General features: G+C 41.4%; 1 protein-coding gene across 3 annotated transcripts; it reads right to left on the bottom strand.

The window, feature by feature from the left end:
• Positions 1-7,228: 7,228 nt before the first annotated feature.
• On the bottom strand, positions 7,229-18,939 carry LOC129335968 (ribitol-5-phosphate xylosyltransferase 1-like). Of its 3 annotated transcripts, XM_054988886.1 has the most exons (6): positions 18,774-18,939; positions 16,843-17,004; positions 14,150-14,252; positions 12,426-12,740; positions 10,792-10,962; positions 7,229-7,982 (listed from the first exon to the last, which is right to left on the bottom strand). In XM_054988886.1, exons 1-6 carry the CDS (start codon positions 18,916-18,918, stop codon positions 7,562-7,564), a joined length of 1,317 nt encoding a protein of 438 aa, XP_054844861.1. In that variant the 5' UTR covers positions 18,919-18,939; the 3' UTR covers positions 7,229-7,561. The 3 variants fall into 3 exon arrangements, with proteins under 3 accessions (XP_054844861.1, XP_054844863.1, XP_054844862.1); XM_054988888.1 differs by lacking the exons at positions 14,150-14,252; positions 18,774-18,939 and having other exon boundaries at positions 16,843-16,884; XM_054988887.1 differs by lacking the exons at positions 12,426-12,740; positions 14,150-14,252; positions 16,843-17,004; positions 18,774-18,939 and adding an exon at positions 11,079-11,459.
• Between the last annotated feature and the right edge of the window lie 2,757 nt (positions 18,940-21,696).

Genomic DNA, 21,696 nt, shown 5'->3' with positions numbered 1-21,696 from the left:
ATAGATAACTGAACATTCCTGAGGGCATCTGAAAAGGGCAAAGCCAGAAACAAAGGGAGAATTATAATTTCCACCCCCTTCCCCCTTTGGAGAAGAGAGTTTGTGTAGAAAAGTAACCAATTGTGGAATGAAGGAAGATGCTGCTATGGAGACCAAGAATAGGATGGCAAATGATGTTGTCGCGAGACTGAAAGGTGGACAATAGTCCAATCTAAAGGTGTAAAAGAGATCAGGTGCCTTATTCTGAATGTGACTTTCGTTTCTCCAAAATGATGTCACAAGCCCTTAAAAGTAACATTTGCTCCTTTGTTCTGGGGTACATTCTGAGCTCATCTTGTAGCCTGTACCTTATATTTGCAAATATACTTTTTTTCACAACAGCCCTTATCTGTCTCATCTCCTCTTTGCTCAGCGGATTGGAGGGGCAAGGGGAAAACACTTTTGTGTAACAGCAGGGCGCATTCCGCAGTGGCCCGATTGGGCTGATTTGGTCCCCTGTGGAGCACAGGAGCACTCCTGGGGCGGCATGTTGCCTGTGCAAAGATGTCACTTCCCAGAAGTGATGTCATTGTGCAGGCTGGGAGTGCGCACGCGAGGGGCATCAGACGGTAGGTGTCAGGCCTCCAACCTCTTGCCTGGGGGTAGGGGGACCTTGCAACCCTAGCACCACAGCACCCAGGGGTGCCGTTTTGGGGAATTCTGAAATACTGCATCTGATGTCATTAGGATAAAGAGCTCGAAGTTGGCAGGTTTCTAAGCTGCATTTTATTCTGAAGTGCCACAGCATTTTAATACAGCTCTGAATGAGGCAACATTTCTCATTTATGTGAATCAAAGATACAGTGTAATACTTTCAGTGGTATATGGCATCCAGAGTCTAAAACCTTAGCGAAGAGAGGACTTCTACTACATACCTATATAAGCTTAACATAAAGGTTGAATCCAGTTCATTTACCACTTACGTGGCGACTTACATGGTGAGCATTTAACCACTTGGTAAACCAACTGATAAAGCGAAATTACTACATTTCTGCATTTGCACCAAAATCCAAATGACACTGGTGAGTAAACAAAACACTCCCCAACGTTTAGAAGGACATGAGATGGCTGTCTTAACAACAAAAATGTAGAGGTAGTTCATAGCTTGTATCTGCAGGAGTACTTGGTAGAGTCCACATGTTGGAAATCCAGTGGGTGAATGATCGCAACTGTACAATATCCATTGAATCCAGTTCTTGAGTGAGATACTTCGGTTCACGCAAGCGGGGAATGTGCCTGGATTCTGCTCATTACTCCCCCACACCCACTTGCAACGTTTCATGTAACCTCTCACCAGGGCTTTTTTTCTAGGAAAAGAGGTGGTGGAACTCAGTGGGTTGCCAGCACTGGGCGCAACTTCTGGTGGGAGGTGTTACCACTGGCACCACATGCGCAAAGTGTGTGCACGCTCCCAGGACCACACAATGATGTTACTTTGGGTCAGCTGGAACAAGAGGGGAGTTTTTTAAAGTTTAAATCACCCTCGACGAAAATGGTTACATGGCCGGTGGCCCCGCCCCCTCCACCAGTGGCAATCTTAGCTCCCCTCTGTCTGGAGATCAGGGGGTGGGGCTACCGGCCGTGCTACTATTTTCAAGAGGTGCTGGAACTCCATTCCACCGCGTTCCAGCTGAAAAAAAGCCCTGCATGTCAGAATTCCAGAGATTATTGACCCGTGGGAGTTGCTTCAATAGTGGGAAAGAAGAAGACAGGAAAGCCCATTGTGTGAATGGAAGTTTATGTATGTTTCTCAGGGTCCATTTCCATCTACAGAACTATTCTGCCAAGGTATAGAAATGGAGATTTATAACTCTGTTACTGTATATTTTGCCACAGCTGAACAACATTATTCCCTTCTGCATTTTCTCTCCCACAATGTGATACCACTACAATAAACCTGACAAAACAGGTCCTTCAGCATTATTGTTGCTCTCTTAGGTCATAAACTAGAGTAAAACTAGATGGTTAACCTGTAACTGTCAGTCAATAACCCTTTATGGTGCAATATTTTTTTCCCGAGTACAGCATTTAGATTTGGTTTCTTTATATAGGATAAAGGCAGTTTGGCTTACAAATAGCAAAAACGCTATTGCTTCCTGTACTTAGTTCAGTGTAGCCTGGCAGCTATGCAAACAATAATTATTAGCGATTCCTGCATGGGCCTTAGTAACTTGTAGCAAATTGACAGTTTGTAATAAAGAATAAAGCAGAATCCACCCCCATTTGCTTTACTGCTGTTGCGAAATTTATTGACACCCTTTCTTGCTCCTATTTTAAAGAGTATTATATATGTCCTTAACTACTTATGGTGTCACTGTTCTAATTTTATTATGCTATGATACGGCTATGCACGATTTTTTTAATGTTGCTGCTTTTTGAAATGTGTTACTAATTTATAGAATGCTGGGGAAGTTTTTCACAAAGAATGCTGCTAAGACTGTTTTAAATAATATCTCCAAATCTGCTTTCATGGATCTAATGTATGTCATTTTTATTGTTCTCATAATGTTTTTATCTCTTAGTACTCCTACACTGGCCTTTTAAAAAAACCAAAATTTTGAAATTGTTTTAAAATTTTATCCAATACTGAGCTCCTTGGAGGAAGACTGGGATAGAAATGTACTAAATAAATAATAAACATTCTGATCGGGGTTCTTATAGCACTTTTATAGTGGGAGAATGAAGCATTACATACCCCTGATGGAGAGGTAGTCGCAGGCCATAAAGTTGAAATTCCCTGCCTGTGTATATTTTATTTTAAAATTTCTATTCCACCCTCCCCACAGGCGGGCTCAGGGCAGATAACAACATATTAAAATATAATAAAAATACATCTACATTAAAACATTATTTAAAAAGCAGTGTATTGCAGTGATGGAAGCCACTAAAGTATCCCGTGTCCTGAATGAGAGATATAAATTAGTATTTAATTTTGACAAACTTACACTGAGGGTGATTCCCAGTTCCTTTTTTTAGTGCTGCAGATAAAATGTGTATAAAGTTCAATAGAATAAGGTGAAAGTGAGGCAGCGTTCCAGTATAGATAGCCCCCAGGTCAATGTATAGGCATCATAATATTTATTTTAAAAATAGTGCTGCTTTTCTGTCAGACTATGGATGTAATGAAAACAAAACAACCACTATTAAACCAGTAATTAATGCTACCAACTCCTGAAAGCAATTACAAATACTAAGTATCAAGAAGCAATAAAATAATGTTTAAAATGCATACAGTAATCCAAGAAAATCAATATTAAAAAACGGCTGTACACCAAAGCAAGTAAATAGAACAGACACGGTGACATCTAAGACATGATCAAGACATGCCCAGGCAAACATTCCTGTAGACATCCACACTTGCATATTGTGTAAGTCGACGTTGCGGGGGGGGGGGGAGTTTCCTAATAAGGAGTTTCCTTGAGGAAGGGAATTCCAAAGTCTGTCCCACCTGCTTACCAGTTCTATTTCAGGTAAACTGGGTACACAAAGCACCCCACCAGGCACCCCCCCCCTGGTTTACAGGTAAGGGGAACTGGCAACCCTTAAAAAGCACACCGTTATGAAGAATATTTTACTTTATTAAAATTGTGCATAAAGTGAGCAACAAAGAATTGATAAAACAAAGCTAGCGAATAGACTATACTTACTGACAGAGACTTGGCCAATTCAACCCATGATGGTAACTTGCAGGTATCACACAGCATTCTTAGTCAGTGTTCAGGTTCAAACTCCAAGGCATCTTCAGATCAATTTGTAATCCCACCCATAACCAAAGCAAGACCAGAAGGAACAAAAGAATGCCAATAGCAGTGACAGCAAACCCCTTTACTCCATTTTTATGCCCTCAGGCCTAGCAAGTCAGGGAGATTTGATTGACCAGTCAGTGCGCTGCAGTGACGTGATGATGCTCTGCGGCTACGTCAGCACCACTGTTCTGCTTCAGGCAGGGGCCGGCACACGCAGAGTTAACTCAGGCAGTTAACAGGGGCCGGTTATCAGAGGCAGGATGCCGGAGTTTAATAAACAGAGTCCACACATTGTACAGAGTTGTCTAAGCAGGCCAGAGAAGTAAGTCCAGTACAGCGGCAGCAGGTCAGCGTCTAAGGGTGTTGAAGCCACGCTGTTGAAGCCATAATTTTATACATTGTAAAATAGTGGGTCCAGACACCATGTAGTTCAACCGCTCTTCATTCCGCAGAAACACAGAACACATAGACAGAGTGAACAGAAACCCTCAATATATATACAGCAGCTCCACCCCAAGAATAACTGATAGCCAATGAGAACACATACTTTACAATACCATCATTTGCATAAACTATATACAATGTATGAAGTAGGCAGGCCACTGATTGGTCTTTATTATAGAGGACCGATTGGCTGCTGCCTTGAGAACGTAACCAGTGATATTGCAGGGATTATGGACCAATGAGAACACAGGCATTGGGAGCCTTGACTGAACCTTAAGCTCCACACAGTATAGTGCATTACAATCAATACAGTAAATACCTTAGAGGCCTTGCTCGGCCAACTCAGCGCAGCACACAACATACATCATACCTGCAACAGCTGCCTCGCGTCTCCTCTGGCGATGTTTCTCCTTTCTCCGCAACCGATTGCTGGTGCTGAGCTCTCATGTGTGCTGACCTGTGTCAGGAGGACTGTAACGCCCCTCTACCCAAGTGAATGCACAGCCGCTGACAGTCCGGGTGATGGAGGAAAGGAGCACTTTATAAGAATCAAAGCGGAAAATGATGCCCCTGAGGAAGTGGTGCTTTCCATGGTCATAGATGCAGAGGAGTTAGCCGTGTTAGTCTGTGGTAGCAAAATCAAAAAGAGTCCAGTAGCACCTTTAAGGCTAACCAATTTTATTGTAGCATAAGCTTTCGAGAATCAAGTTCTCTTCGTCAGATGCTTGGTACAGAGACTGGTCAAATACAGAGATCAGTCTCTGTATCATGCATCTGACGAAGAGAACTTGATTCTCGAAAGCTTATGCTACAATAAAATTGGTTAGTCTTAAAGGTGCTACTGCCGGACTCTTTTTGATTTTCCTGAGGAAGTGGAGGCACGAAATCTGAGTTTTTGAGCCGGCCCCAGATAGGGCGTGGAACTGTATTCCATCCGTTCCATTTTCTGCCGTTTAAAGGATAAGAAAAAGGGGAAAGAAGATACATTATTGAACAAGATCTTTCTCTGGCCTTTATTGCCGCTTCCGGTTGGGTTACTTCTATACATGCATATGAGCGTTTACAAGAAGGCAAAAGAAGTTATATACTGAAGGAGATTCTCTTTGGACTTTATTACTCTTCTTGATTGGGTTATTCTTGTATATGTATATGAATGATTGTATATGGATATAAATTTGTTGGATATGAATTTGATGTATGATTATAGCACATTGCACTTTTGAAATAATTGTGATAAGTTACAAGGTTGTGGTTGATTTCTCCCGAGAGTTTTCTCTCTGGTAGTTCTGTCAGCTGCAGAAGGCGACTCCAGTCCATTTCCATTCCTCACTGCCCTCTGGTTGCAATCCCACAGAGTTTTAGGCTGGAGAGGTGAAATTGACCATCTTCGAGGAGGCAGATAAAATTAACAACCCCTCTGAGGACTGATCTCCACTGTCATTCAAAAACTGTGCTTCCCGGCTAACATTGCGTCTCCCAGCACTTGATGAACATGCTCCGAGGTGTCTTGTGTAGACAGATTCTCAGAAATCCACTATGGCTTGGAACCTAAATAGTATAAAGTACAGCAGTACTCACATATGCAGAGTTTCCTGCATAAGCAATTCCAAATAGTAGTACGATATGAAGTGAGGAGATTTTTCTTCGGGAAATATTATTGTGACCGGACCTTTAATTTAGCTAGAAGCATTCTAATTACTAGGATGCCTTAATGATCTGATGATACTGGAGGCATCTTTAAGCTTCACATTAGAATGAAGAACTTAGGTGAACCTACTCATGGCTGCCTTTTGTTGAGTAATGTGACATGCAAAGATAAACTGATCCCGGAACCAAGATGGAGGTCTAAAACGGATCCTGTCTTTGCTGTGGTTACACTATTTACTCTACCCTGAGAACCGAGATTTGATAAGCACAGCTGGCCTGAAGTTCCTGAGAAGAAGTTTTACAGCTCTGCTCAGAAAGACGTCCTTGGAATCCGAAGAAAGAGTGTAAACTCCCATCTTCTCTTTTGCCTGATGTACGCAATCATCCAACCGCTTTGTCAAGTGGCTGCTGATACTTTTCCTTGTTCAGTATTTCCTGGCAAGGTTCATTTCAATTATCACTGTAGGTCCACTCAAGAATGGTGACAAGTTCTGTCAAGTTCTGTGAGACTGAAAGCATTAAATATGTGTTTGAGAGTTGTGTCAATAAATATAGGTCTTATCCCCAAATATGAACCATTGGCTTAATTAGTACAACATCTTCTCCTCTAGTTTTCTATTATCGTCCCTATTTTATTCATTTATTAGATTTTTATACCCCCCCTCCCTTGAATGAGGCCTGAAGTGGTAAACTCCCTTGGGGAGGAAAAAACTTCAAAGAGTGCTCTCAGACCCCTGCTCTCCAACTAAATCAGCCAAACAACTTTGTTTGGATGATCTCATCTCATGGACTGAGGCAGTAAGTGACCTTTCAAACCTTACTTCTCCAAATAAATATGCAGTTTTAGAGATGTAACACCCAGATATCTCAGGATATACTTGAAATACTGAAAGGTATACGGAAATACTTCCTTACTAAGAAAAACAATTCAACTGTTCCATCATTTGCCTCAGGTACTGAAATCTCATGGAAGAAATTTAAGTTACACTTAAGTATTCCTCAGCAGCAGTACCTGACCTTCTAAAATTGCCTTAATTCAGTTTATGATTATTGTGTTTGACCTTGTTTTTAGCATGGGATAAACACCATCATTAACTGCTATTTAAATGGTACTAGATTTATAGGGCAAAATATCCCTCTCCACCACAAAATAGTAAATAAAAAATACAGGAAAAGGTAGTATTTCCCAAAAGTGTATCCATAAACAGGTGTTTCACAATGGGGCAGAGGAAGCTGGCACTCTCACAGCATTCCAGCAATTCAGTCACCGATGTTTTCACACTTATTTTATTTTTTATTTTTATTTATATTTCAATTTATATACCGCCCATCCCAGGGGCTCTGGGCGGTGAACAGTTTAAAATCGATAAAAACAAAAAAAAATACTAAAATCAATATACAAAACAATAATGAAATAAATTAACCAAGTGCAATGGTGGGGAGGACCCCCCCACCCCAAAGGTGGGAGGCTGACATGGCAGCGCCCCCTTCAACCACCGAACGCCTGGTGGAACAGCTCTGTCTTACAGGCCCGGTGGAACAATAATATGTCCCGCTGGGCCCGGGTCTCCATTGACAGAGCATCCCTGCAGTTAGATAAACTGCTGAGAAGAAACTGTTTTCTAATTACCTGTATTGTTTCTTTAAGCTGGCACAAACTCACTGAAAAGTCATAAAAATTATAACTAACCGCCTTTATCTTTAGGTAAAAATGAACTTTCCAATGTACTAATAAATTTTTGTCTCATTTGTTCTTTGAAATACCGATACCATTCCATGAGCTTTTTTCTTCTTTGAATCTTTTGTTGCAAAGTCATGCGTTGCTCTTTTTCTAAAAGAGCAGAAAGCTCTCTCCAGTTTTTAATAAAGATAAAGGGAGCTCCCATGGTCTTTAATAATTGCAATGGAGCATTGTAGTACATAGATGAATTTCCACAATTGCCTGGGGTCATTACATCTTCTACAACAGGAACAGAACCAAACGAACAAGCCTCATAAATTCTGTAACATTCTGTGTTTACACCCAAAGGGCATAACGTGAGGTCACTCTGGAGCAAAGCGTCTTGATAGTTCCGAAGGCTTTCATTGGTTTCTTGTGGCCACCACCTAGAAACAGAAGACAGGACTTAAAATGTACTTTTCTTCAAAGGCAAATGATTAATACAGCAAAAGATCCATATTACTCTCAGGATTCAAACATAAGACTAACACTGCTTTGAATTTCTGTAATGAATATCTCATATTTCCCAATATTTACAGAAGAGCACGCTACAAGACAAAGAGATTTCATTCAGTCTGAATGCACATGATGTCAAACTGTGCGCGTATTTGATTTTTGTTCTTGGCTCAAGATATCTGTGAAAGTTCTTCTACCGCATGTTCCATTCGCTTGCTGAATTTTATCCCATATAATTTGTTGTTGCTCTGTACTAGAATGGTGGCCACTGGCGGTCACCTATGAATGGGCCTTTTCCATTACAACCCTTTGGTTATGAAATTAAGTGCCTTTGGTTCCTCAGGAACTATTTCTTGATTGCTTCTAAGGTGACTTTACAGACTCACTCATTCAATTCTGAAAAACTCTGATATTTAACTATGTTGGTTGCTGCCTATATATTAGAATGGACTATGGTAGTTTTTAGATTTGATTTTATACTTTATCTTTTTATTTCCTGAAACTAGTTCTGAGAAGCTATCTTCTAAATCATAGTATTATCATCATCTTTTTATTATATGATTTTTGGAGTTGGAGATTTTTGGAACAGAATTTCTAATTGCTTACAGAACATTCTCTGCTTAACACATTTTCAACTTTTACTTTTCAGGGGATGATCTAAAACGAAAGCAGAAAGTCATTGTAACTACTTTTAGAAAAGTTGGAAAAAATACAGGCCTACGTTATCTCATTATTTAGGTCACCACTTTTTAAATTAAGCACCATTTAGCATTTTTAGGATGCAAAAACAAAGTTTATATTTACCATTTCAAACTTTACTTGCCAAGAAAATAATTTCTTTGCAGATACTACCAGCAGCCACATACTTTCTATAGTAATAATTGCCCTTCAAGCCACTTTTCTTCTGCTGTTAATCACTTTATGATTAATTTCTGTAATTTTTAAAAATTTGATTTTGTTTAAAATAAGAGATTCAAGAGCACAATCCGTGAAATAGGCCAAGTTATTTCCTGAAGAAAGTACAGAGGCAGATGGGATGCCTGTAGGGTTTTCTAAAAGGGAATTACAAGCAGCAAGAAAACCTTTTCACAAGGTCACTGTCTAATCCCATCAAGGTTAAAAAAAAGGGCTTAGAAAAGCATCTGCTACAGGCGAATAGAGAAAAGTACCGAAATGGACTCCGTTCTCTAGCGTAAAACAATAAATAATTTTTACAGCACTCAGTTGGAGCTCAGTCTTAACGATAATAGACACAGGATAATGTTAGACATAAGTGAAACAGGTTAAACGTATATGCATTTGTAGGCTGAATATTCTTCTCAGTGTATGACATTTAAAGATGTATGATCAACCCAACCCAGGGCCGTTTCCAGACGGCTTACCTGCCTCCGGAACGTTGCACCACCTTGCGGGGAAAACGTGAAATATTGCGTTTTCTCACGCGAGTTTTGTGCGACGTCGTGTGACGTCGCGCAAAACTTGCACGAGAAAACGCAATATTTCGCGTTTTCCCCGCAAGATGGCGCAACGTTCCGGAGGCAGGTAAGCCAACTGGAAACGGCCCTGGAGAGTCACTAGGAAACTCCCATACAGAGTTTTGTTGTCCAAAAGAGACTCTCTATAGGTTCTAATATTGGCTGAATCTGGTAAAGTGCCCCTGAAGGTAAGAGCAATGCTGAAAGCTTCATCTGGGTATTAGAGTGCTCGCAGAATATGCTAAGGTGCCAGTGTCTAAAAACATGCTATGAAAAGCACTGCTCTCATCCTCAATTATTTTTCCATTGTTTGTGTACTCACACTTAGAGATGGGCACGAACCAGGAAAAAAAACAACAACCATGCGGTTCATGGTTTGTCACATTTCACGAACCACCAACTTTCGTGAACCGGTTCGTTTGGTTCATGAAAACGTCACTTCTGGGTCAGCAATTCACCACTTCCGGGTCAGCAGGAGGTCATTTCTGGGTCAGCAGAAGGTTTGCAGAAAGCCCATCCCCTGTTGCCTAGGAAATTGATCGGCACCAAGTTGTCTGTAGTGACAAACTGAAAAATGAACCAAACAAACTGCCCTAAAGTTCGTGGCGGTTTGTCAGAAAGGGGTTTTGACAAACCGCCGATTCGTGAACCATGAACCAGCATAGTTCATGCTGAACTTTGGTTCGTATTTCGGTTCGTGCCCATCTCTACTCACACTTCTTACTGATTCACAATAAACATAAATAGGTAGATAATCATAATGTTGATCCAGGCCACAAAGAAGATACAATATACAGTACATACAACCTCAGTATTGCATCGGCTTCACTGGCTTACAATTTGTTTCTGGACACAATTCCAAGTGCCAGTATCAACTCTTACAATTCCTACTTGAAAGACTACATCTATCCCATACCTGGCTATGATCATTCAGCTTTTACTGGGGCCCCTCTCTTCATGCTCATTTTCATGGAGACAAGAAAAGTATGCATGAGAAAAAGTCTCTTCCCTATTATTGTGAACAGGCAAGATTTTTATTGGATCTGTTTTTACTTCTTTTTGGTTATTTTGAAATCAGTGCAATGTTAAAATTGACTTTGGTGTTGCTGTTTGTTTATATTGTTGTGTTTTTAATTGATCAGTTTAATTATCATTAGTGTAAGCCACCCAGGGTTCTGCTAACTACTGGTAAAGCTGTGTATAAACTTTGTAAATAAAAATATTTTCAACAGTAGACTTTTTTGTTACAAACTATACTACTTACTCTTCTCTGGTGGAAATCCAACAGACCTTATTAAGCTCATTTTGCCTCAGCACTTCCATTAGGGTCTCTCTTGATGAGTTTTTATAAACTGTTCCTAAAAAATTACACAGGTACAAGCGTGGAGTGTGAAGCATTGACCAGCTTGGTTCAACTACAGGAAAATTTCTGTAACTGTAATTATAAAGAAAAACAGCATGTAAAAATGTAGTGAATATTCTAATTTGGTGCTGCAAGTTTACAATGTGCTAGACTCGATTTACAGTGAAACCCTAAACAAGGTTACACACCTCTAAATGTATTGAAGTCAGTGGGCCTAGGAGGATGCTTCCCTCTTCCCACCTGCTTCTACCATTCTCCACATTTTCCCACTGTATCTTTTTGCAAATCCCGTGACTCATCCACATTCATTTTCTTGTAATCTTATGCAGTTGGGTGAAATGATTTTAGCTTTCACTTCTTTGCAGTTGTCTGTAAGCGTGCCTGTTTAAAGGATGTGGCGACCTGCTCAAATTTCTTTTGTGTGTGTGTAAAGTGCACTCAAGTTGCACTTGACTTATGGTGGCCCCAGCAAGGAGGCTTTCAAGGCGAGTGAGAAGCAGAGGTGGTTTTGCCATTGTCATTGCCTTATTCTGCAGAGTCTTCCTTGGTGGTTTCCCATCCAAGTACTGGCCCTGCTTAGCCTCTGAAATCCAACAAGATCAGGCTATACCGTGCCTCCTCCTCTCCCAATTCTTTCTTGGCTCCTTTAAAAAACAAAATGTTGTTTCAGTATGTTTGTCTTACATTTTTATAAGATTTTTATAAGATAGTAAGATAGTAAGAATTAAGCAGCACCCATGTCACCTTCATCTGTTTGATATCCAGTAGTACAGCATAAACTGTTACATCTACTACTATGGCATATAATACAACCAACCATCCAAGTAAAAAAGAGCCACTGTGGATTGGGGTCTCCAATGTGACTCCCATGGGTATCATGGCACTCTCCAACAGCTTTCCTGGTACCTGCCAACTGTTTTTAGAAAGTGAGTGGGGAAGAGCTTCAGATTGGCTGTGCAGATTTTTAAAAAATAGCTTTAGCAGCAGCTGCCCTCGCAACATAAGGAAGCTCACTGTGTCTCTGAAGGTAACCTATGCATATGCAAAAAAAATTTAAAAAACAATATATTCATTTTAAAAGGCATCCTGGTAAACAAAACTGCTGCCTAAAACATTGAAGAGTTACTATCAGTTATGAACAACCTCAATCTCTGACATTTTATGGTTGGCTCTGCCTCCTGTGGCAGCCATTTTGTGGTTGTGCCCACCACTGTGTCAGAATTTCAAAGGCTCAAAAAGATTGGAGATTCCTGGGCTAGAATGTCAGACTAGGAACTAGGAAACTCAAAGTTCAAATCCCTACTCTGCCACAGAAGCTATAGAGAAAACCGGCAGTATTAACTATAATTTAGTACCGTTTGATATGTGTTTTAATAAAGTAGAAACTGCACAAAGCTTTCCAACTACATTCCATCTTAATTGAATCTCTGAATAAACAGACACAACAAATAGGTCATATACCAGTTGGCAAAAAAGCAATATATAAATGTAATACGTTACTTTTAAAAACAATTCCTTAATTGTAAAACACTTACGTAGCTACTCCCAAAGGCCACTGGAAAATATCTTCTTCATTCACCATGGGACTGTCATATATTAAGAAAAGTAATTCCACAAATCCTCCGTAGTTTTTTAAGTAAGGGTAAATCCATTCATTTCTACACTGTTCGTTTCCAAGCAAAACAACAGCAACATGCTGCAGCTTGCGAGTTTGTACTAATGTCTGTACATAATGCAGCCACTGAGCGGCGTAAGAGATCTTCCCTTCTTCTCTGCCGTTCAGCACAAGAACCACATTGGGAGATTCTACTGAGAAGTACCCGGGGAGTACAGATGGACCTGTGATAAAGCTGTGAAAAACATAAGCACAGTTATAAAAATACGACAGGACAGAATAGAAGAGAGAGATTTCATATAAATGCTGCCATTGTTTGATTGTTCTTTCACTTGTGTCCAGGGGTTGTGTGCTATTTCTTGTTCTCTGAAACACAAAAGCATAATATAATTTCTCCTACAGAAATGTGGTCTGCCAATGTCAATTCTTAATGGCCTAATCCTATTTGCTATGCAGTCAATAAATGCACAGTGTGGGCATGGATATGTACCAAATACTGCCTGAGCACTTACATACAATACTGCAAGCCAAACATTGTACCCCCAGTTGGAAGTAAGAGACAGACACAGGCTTGGATAAAAGGGCCGTTTATTAAATGACCATAACAATAACGTACGGCAAGGGCTAACTGAGCGGTACAGGTCAAGCTCTGGGGTCAGCACCTGACCACCGCCTTGCCTGTCTGGGCGAGCCCCCAATGCCCCGGGTGTATGCCATCTCCTGAATGGCTGCAACCCGGCCAGCTAGGCCCTGGGATCCCACTCAAGCACCTGTTGCGCCCCAGCCGCCAAGCATGAGGTTAGGTCTTGTTCCCGGGGATCCCCTCAGGCGTCTGCCCTCCCTGACGGTAGCCGCCCATGCATACCGCCCTAACAGCAGACCCTGTTCCCCAACCTTGGGGAATGCCACAGGGGCTCACCAGCCCGCACCCTATTCCCAAAAGCTCCTGCCGCTACCACTGACCGGCTAAACCCAACAATACTTATACCACCGCCATTAGTGCAAGGTAGGCGAAAAAAACCCCTTCCTCAACACCAATCAGGGAAGGAGGGAAAAAATTCCTACCTGGCTCATAAATAGCAGCCGGCTATTCCTGCACTAAAAACAGGGTGAGGTGGGTGGGCCGAGCGCTTGGACGTTCTGACGCCGGGAAGGGGCAGAACGCGCACAAAAGCGCTAAGCTCCGCCCCTTCCCAGAACCCGGATGGAGAGGGAGGGAGTCTGCCTCCTTCTCCGTCCAAGGGCTCCAATTGCCGGCTCCCAGCTTACGCGGCGAGCCGCGGCTAGGAGAGCCGAATTCTGAGAGGAATTGACTGAAATTGTCTCCCTTCTTTCATGTGTGGATCTTCTCAACAGGAACCAACCCTAGATGTCCATAGCACTATTCATTCCTCTGCAATTCCTCTCATGCGCTCCTTCCTAATACTATGCTATTTAGAATATGGCATACTTTCCATAAAACATCTGCTCTTCCCATATCCCGCAGGACTTGGCAAGGCGAACAATAAAGAGTCTTATTTACCATATTTGCTATTAAATGAACATTCTGTTTGTAAATTCTATCCATCCATGCACAGAATTAACATTCAGAAGGCTGTAAGGTACTATGATCTAAGCTGACAAGCGGTGTCGCACTGCTGGTACCTGAAGAATGATTTTTCTGCTTTTAGGCTTCCTTCTCTCCACTGGGCAGACACATCTGCAGGCTCAAGCAGACCTTCAAATATATGCTGCCACAAGTAAAGGCCTATGAAAACATTACGGACAATTTAAGAATTAGGTACACACAGCGATTCCTTCATAACACAATTTTCATGTCAACAAAAAAGTCTGTGAAAAGGTAAAGCCAACTAAAGGAACCTGAATCCAGGAATATAGAAGGCTGCACAAACTGGCAATGCAGAACATCTCCTTCAGCCAGGAGGGCAGCTACTTCTCAGCAAAGCCACTCAGACAATGGACATTACTGCTGCCTCTTCCCACTACAGGTCTAGGATGAAAAGGTCTATCTTGGATCTAAAGAAGAAGTCACCCTGAAGCCTTCAGAAATAACACAGAAGCCTCTGGGGCATCCTCTCCTTTAGTTCTAAGAGGAGTGGTTGACAACTGGACAGGAAACCTGTCGGCAGAATTGGCTTGCCTTGTCTCAGGCTTTTCTCCTCAGTTCACAGCTACCTCACCCAGTAGTGAATGAAGAGACCACCCAGAAGCCTCTGTGTTATCACAGGGCAGTATCAGGATGGATGTGGGTTGGACTGGCACACAAATCTCAAATGCTGCACTAAGCTTGTGCTGAGACCTTTCCTGAGCAAGAAAAGGTGCAACCCAACTTTCAGGCACATCATGTTAAACTTATGCCTTGCTCAGAAGGCTGCACACATCATGTTTAACACAGTGCTTAGAAGCTGCATGCCATTTCTAAGGTGGGCCACAACCCAAACCCTTCCAGTGCTGAAGGGACAGAATCCTGGAGGCCTCTAAGGAGCCTTCAGGCATTTCACAGCTCTGAGAAAACGTCTGAGGGGTGGCTAGCTGGGCTGTTTCTTGCGTACAGCAATGCGCCCAAACAGAGTTATCGCAAGTCAACAGGGTAGACCAGCTGGAGAGTCCATTTCACCCTATTTCATGACTCGAAATATTCAGTTGGCTGAATGAAATGCTTTCTGTAATTCTCTTACAAAAGAACAAACTTGTCACATTCACAGGCATACCTATTCTTTCTCCTTCACAATATTCAAGTCTAGCCATAATAACACCATACATGTAGAAAAATTATTTCAGGACAAGAAAGTCTTTTATTCTCAAGAAAATAAGTTGTATTGAAGATGGCACAGAAGAGTTACAGTGCAATCCTAACAAGAGTTACCCCAGTCTAAGCCCTTTGATTTCAATGGGCTTAGACTGGAGTAACTCTTTTTAGGATTGCACTAGTTGTTTGAGATTATACGGTAAGGCGCATTCTACTATTCCTAAAAGGTCAGATGGATGAATACTACCTTTTTCTAGGAAGCAGCTCTCTAAAGATTTGCTTTCAATTTTTAGATGCTGTGCTAGATATGTAGGGAAATTACACAGATCTCTGGAATGCTGGCACATAATATAAATAAAATTTCTTTTGAATAATGTACACATTCCAAACATACTTAATAGGAAGTAAATTCTGTGTAAGTACCTTGAGAGTAAGCATGTTTTCGCTGAAAGCATAAGAAATGTTACATTACATGCAAACGTGTAATGGTGGCTGACAGTCAGCTTGGTGGTTAAGTCCGTTTGGTCAGTGGTTAAGAGTAGCAGGACTCTAATCTGGAGAACCGGGTTAGATTCCCCACTCCTCCGTTTGAAGCCAGCTGGGTGACCTTGGTTCAGTCACAGCTTCTCGGAGCTCTCTCAGCCCCACCCACCTCCCAGGGTGATAACACACTTTGTAAACTGTTTCAAATGTGGCACAGATTTGTCCTAAAGGAAGGTATATAAATCAAATGTTGTTTATTTTAGAACAGGAAAAGTTCGGGCAACTGAGAGAAAGGAGAAGTAGATGTGTTTAGCTTCTTCCCTATCCAAATCATCTCCCCAAGTGGCATTTTATTTCTGAGGAGTTTGAAATACATACCTGAATTGCATATTTGAAATATATACAACATGAAATGGCATAAAGCAGGGAGCAAAATTTTCCTAAAAAGATCCAGTCAGTTTAAAACAAAATTGGATACTAACACATTACCAGACGAAGACAATTTCATACAATTGAAATCCCTTGTGTTTTTATATGTAGCTTTAACTCATATCAGTTAGATTCATAATAACAGATACAGCAGCATTTCTGCATATGGTATCCAATATAATTAAATTTTAAACATGTATAACATACCCTATTGCACAAGAGAAAGTGATAATTAACTTTCGCAATGGATGTTAGCAGGATATCCTTCTAAGTAACTGTGCTTAGGATCACATCTCAAGATGTTAAATTCCAAACATACTTATTAGGAAGTAAATTCTATGTAAGCACCTTGAGAGTAAGCATGTTTTCGCTGAAAGCATAAGCAAACATTTAGAAAGAACATTCACATTATCAATTACAAATACATACCTTAAAAGACCTTTAAAGTCTAGCAGTCAAGCTGACAATAAATTCAGAGTTCACACATAGCTGCCCTGTCAGCTATCCAAGTTAGCTCCCAGGAACGTGCAGTTAGACTTATATATCCAGGAGACTCAGATAAAACTCAATTAAAACAGTAAAATAGTAAAATAAAAATATACTGAGATAAAAGCCACGGAGCTCCAGATTACGTGTCTGGTCTGGTCGCCATCTTTTAAAAAATACAAATACATACCAATAGCAGCTTTCCCCCAGATTTGTACTCTGAGATCTGTTTGTTCCTGCGGCAGTTTCTTCTCTTTTAAAAGTTGCAGACTACTTGCAGACTTCTGTTGTAAACTATTTTGCTCATCAGCTTCCCAAGGGTTCCATTCTTCCATTTCCAAAATAAAATGCTCTAGATATAAGAGACATGGTTTACTTTGCATAGATTTCTGTAAAGTATGAACCCTAAACATTTCAGATTACAGACAGAGTATACCTACTAAAAGTGTTAGGAATATTGCTTTTAAAAACACATAGAAAGAAGTCAGGGTCAATCATGGTTCCCTGTAAAGTGTTTCTTCAGCAATCTCTTCCCCTCCCCAGACTTTCCATCTTATCCTCTCTCCCTCTTATCCATAGTCTCTTGCCCCTGTTTACTTCACATTGTTGGAAAATGATTGGGCTGGTTCCAACACATGTTGGCAGCAGCTGAAATGTGGCCCTTTCTAATGGTACTAAAGTTACCCAGTTCATAATGCTAATTTGGTAAGCACATAAAACATGGCTTCTCTTTTGCCTCACCTTATACACAAAATATGGCAGAGAAGTGAAAAATGCTGCAAATTGTGTATAAGATTAAACCCCTGCTTGGAACATTATCCTGTCATACAAAAATCTCTGCCAATACTGATTTTTTTTAAATTAAAAAAGACGCTATTAGGGTTACAGAATGTGTTTTGCCCTCACATATCAGTTTGTTTGAGCTAACTTGCTTACTTTGCCTGTTGGCAAAAGTTTTCAAGCTTTTAAAACATGTTTATAGAAACATTCGCTTTCTAGTATTAGTTTCTATTGCATGTAAGAAACTGGAAACCTGTAAAATCAGTGCATTGTTATTCCAAATTTTGTTTTCCTGCCTTTAATTTTCTTGTCTAATACAATTAATAATTTCTGTGTAGAGAAACAGCTTTCTGCATATCCAGAGGCCATTAACCTAAATTAGATGAATATTCAAGTGTCCATTCAAGTGCAGATGCAAAAACATGGCTCTGCTTTTAAAACGAATACTCTCAGATTATGCTAAGAAATCAGCTGCAAGAATTTTTGTTAGCCTTTAAAGTGCCACTAGATTCCTGGTTTATTTTGCTGCTACAAACTAACACAGACTAATATGATTAGCTACTCATCTGGAATCTCAGATGCACATTCCAGTCTTATGTCTATGGTTATGTAATTCAGAAAAGACAGGCTGCATTACCCTCAGATATGCTTTTAGACTTTCATCTAAATTTACCCATCATCCTTTGAAGGAGCCAGTGGTTGGCTGGATTACTATTAAACATGATTTCCCTACATAACCTGGGTGTCTTTTTCATTTATAGAAATATTTCCTTTATTTTGACTTCCAGAGATTTGGGTGCTGCACATCCACCTCACACAAGAATGATAGCAAATGGGATAAAGCCCAGAAAAAGAGGTTTTATCTTGATTATAAAAACCTACTCGACTTGCAAATCGGGGCAAGAGATTCCAAAATAATACCAATTAAACATTTTGGATGTAGCAGGAAATGGACATACACAGACTTCTCATGGAATTTTACTCTTTCTGGCTAATAGCAGTAGTCCTTTCTCTTGCCATCTAAACATCAAAGCAGCCCCTTGACAATACCAGCATTAATCAAACAGCTAAATATCAGCAAGCAGTCATTGTATAATAAACTAGAATATTACACGCTAGAATGTTACAGTGAATATCCCGAAAAGTTTTGCACTGATATTCTCAACAGCAATTTGCTTTTGGCGCTCACGCCTCGAATTAACCCCCAGGAAATAGCAAGGGAGCGGAAAAGCAGCCGGCGCCCGTGGTAGAGCGGAGACGGGGACAGCCGCACGCTTCTGTGTATGGGCGGAAGGGAATCCCGTGGGGGAGAGACGAGAAGATGCTTCGCAGCGGTGTTACCTCGCCCGAGCTTCTCTCTCTGGCTCGCCCACGAAGCAGCAGCGCGGCGCGGTTTCAGAAACAAGCAGTAAGCGGCATAGAGGGAGAACAGCAAGTAGGCAGCGAGCAGCACGGAGCAGACCCGCTTCCGAGTCAGCCGCATCATTCAGGGACCGCCGGGTGCCGCCATCTTGCTCAGGTCAGGTACTGCCGGCCCTGCGGAGTGACGCAGCGAGGCGGTGCCTGCCAAGACGGAGTAACGCTCCGCTGGCGGCCTGAAGTGAAGGGTAGTTGTGAGAGGCTTTGTGTTACTCTGCTAGAACGAGCCAGGGTGGCTGACAAGGCTTCATCATCCCAAACATGACAGGCGCCTTTTCCTGTATCACTGCCGGCTGAGAGAGACGAGAGCTCGGGGGCGCCCGGGTGCTCCTGACTTAGCTCGCTTTCGCTGTGGTGGCAGCACAGCAGGGCTGGGAAGGGCCCATGCCTCTCTGGGGCTCTCCTTGACCAGGGGGTTGTCAGGTAGGGCTAGGAGAGAGATGAGAAGCCCCACTAGCACTGCCGGCGCCTCTGGAGCTCGCCGCTGGCTAGTAGACGGGCAGGGCTGGTCGGAGAAGAGCTCCGTAGTACCTGCTGAACTGAAAACTCTTCGCTTAGCACCTCAAACTAAACAAGAGGAAGGGAAGGGAGAAAAACGCCCTCCCATTTTTTTTACATCAAACTGGCTGCCTGGTGGGACACCGCAGCCTTCTGCCAGAGTGCGTCTCAGTGGGGATAAGTGCAATGGCTTCTCCCGTAACAGCGCTGAAGTGCAAATAGAGTAGAAACTCCCGGGAGAAAGAAAGGCACACTCTTACAAATTATCAAAAAGTATTTTCAAAGTGCAATGTGCTACTAGCTTGTGACAATTATACAACAATGCAAATTAACAATTCCACATATGTATGAATGACCAAACCGGGAAAGAACAGAGTCCCAACATAAAGTCTCTCTCCATGGGCATGTGAACAATATTGTATCTTCTTTTATCCTTTGGTTCTCCTTGTTAGCAGCGAAAAGCAGAACGGATGGAAAACAGTTCCTCGCCCAATTCAATTCCACGCCCTGTCATATTTCCAAAAACCCGGATAGTGGCGGCTGTGCATTCTCTTGCGGGCCCCAAAAACACTTGCAAATTGCTTTTATCCCCTTTGCCCTGGACATTACGTTCATCTTAAAGGGGCAACGTTGCAGCTATCTTAAAAGGGCAACGTTGCAGCTATCTCAGAGGGGCAGTATGCGTTAAAGGAAGCAACTTAGACACAACTCATTGTTTAAATCTGCAGGTTTCATGGTTTGTAGCATGGAAATATCATTGTCTCTATCAGAACTACAGGTCTGTAACTGATATTTGTGTTGTTTGGTAATTAGATTGTACATGATATATATAACATATATAACATGATCTCATGTTATAGCGGAAAACAATGCCCCTGAGGAAGTGACAGACGAAATCTGAGCTTATGAGCCAGCGCCAGATAGGCCCCCCCCCCACTCAATATTCATGACAGTTGTCGCTCACATCAAACAATAAACATAACTTTCTGGCATCTCTGTCATATCTGCCTAATTGCATATCTGCCATTAATGTGTACTGGGGGCTCTGTTCTGATAATATGTATACTGCACTGATCATAATATGTATACTGCACTGATGGTTTGAGTTTGTGTAGTTAACATGAACTGTATAGATCTCTAATAAAACTTCAACCAATGCATCTGAGTGTTTGCTGTGAGGGAACTAGGGATCTACCTGCCAGTAACTGACAAGAATAACCAAGCGCGAGAACAGAAATTAATTAAACCAATGTTCTGAGCCCATCCTGCAGAATGAAGGAAGCTTTGCAAGTCAAATCTGGAGAAATTTGCATATCCAGAAGAGAAAGGAATTGCATGGAAACACAGAAGATCTTAAGTGCAAAACATCTTAAGCGCAAACACTTAGGGGCAGTTTCTCAAAATGTACAAAACTCATTCTTCTGGCAAAGAGACAGTATGGGGTACTCATAAGAGACAAGTGCTTTGAGAAAACTTTCTGATGAATCGTCTTGCAGTAGAAAAAGTAATATACTTTACATTTCAGAGAGAGAAAAAGAAATTATTTGAACAAAGTTGCCTTCAGGCAAACTGGTCAAAGTAAATTTGCTTGATAAATATAGAACAATCACTTTCAAAATCAGCCTGGCATGTGAAAAGGAGCAGTAGTTCAGAATCCCCCAAAGACCCCCCCAAAAAACCCTGAAGTGGTGAAACCTATTAAGTTCAGAGCAAGTATTTAGAAATCTGGTCTCTGAAAAAATTTCTGATACAAAGAAGCTTCCTTAAAAAGATACAACTGTTGTAGCTGTCAAAAGTGAAAGAGAAGATAGGTTAAGTTACACTCCTCTGAAGAGAAGAAAAAGAGGTGACGAGGAAACTCAAGGCGGCAATCATATTCCTCTGGATACCGCACTACAGTTACTGGGGGGGGGGGGAATGAAGTTTTGCCAGTGAAGGGCTCCAATGCCACATTTCAGACTTCAGGAACGGGCATCTGGAAAAAAAGAAGCCAAAGTCTAGATTGCAGTTCTCTAAACTAGGCATCCTAATTTTGAGCAGTATTATGGAAACATTGGTTGTCATCTGCTTTGCCTGACAGGATTGTATGATGGCTTTGGGCAGACAATAAAATTTGGGCACGTTGAAAATAAGTAGTTGTATACTGGGTGTGCGTACAGTCCTCTTTAGTTCAGGGAACCGTCACAATTTTGTTCCTCTGCCTGATTAAATAATGGAGCGATACAATTTCAACTGGGACGCCTCCCAATCCTCTTTATTTCCTTTTCTGTAACTTAGATTGAAAAACCCCCAGTATAGAAAAAGCAGAATGTCTTTTATCTAGGCATTTAAATAGATATGCTGGCTT

Source organism: Eublepharis macularius, chromosome 9 (assembly GCF_028583425.1).
Source record: "Eublepharis macularius isolate TG4126 chromosome 9, MPM_Emac_v1.0, whole genome shotgun sequence".
NCBI lineage: Eukaryota > Metazoa > Chordata > Lepidosauria > Squamata > Eublepharidae > Eublepharis > Eublepharis macularius.
The sequence above is the reverse complement of the archived record's forward strand: the minus strand, read 5'-3'. Positions and strand labels throughout refer to the sequence as shown.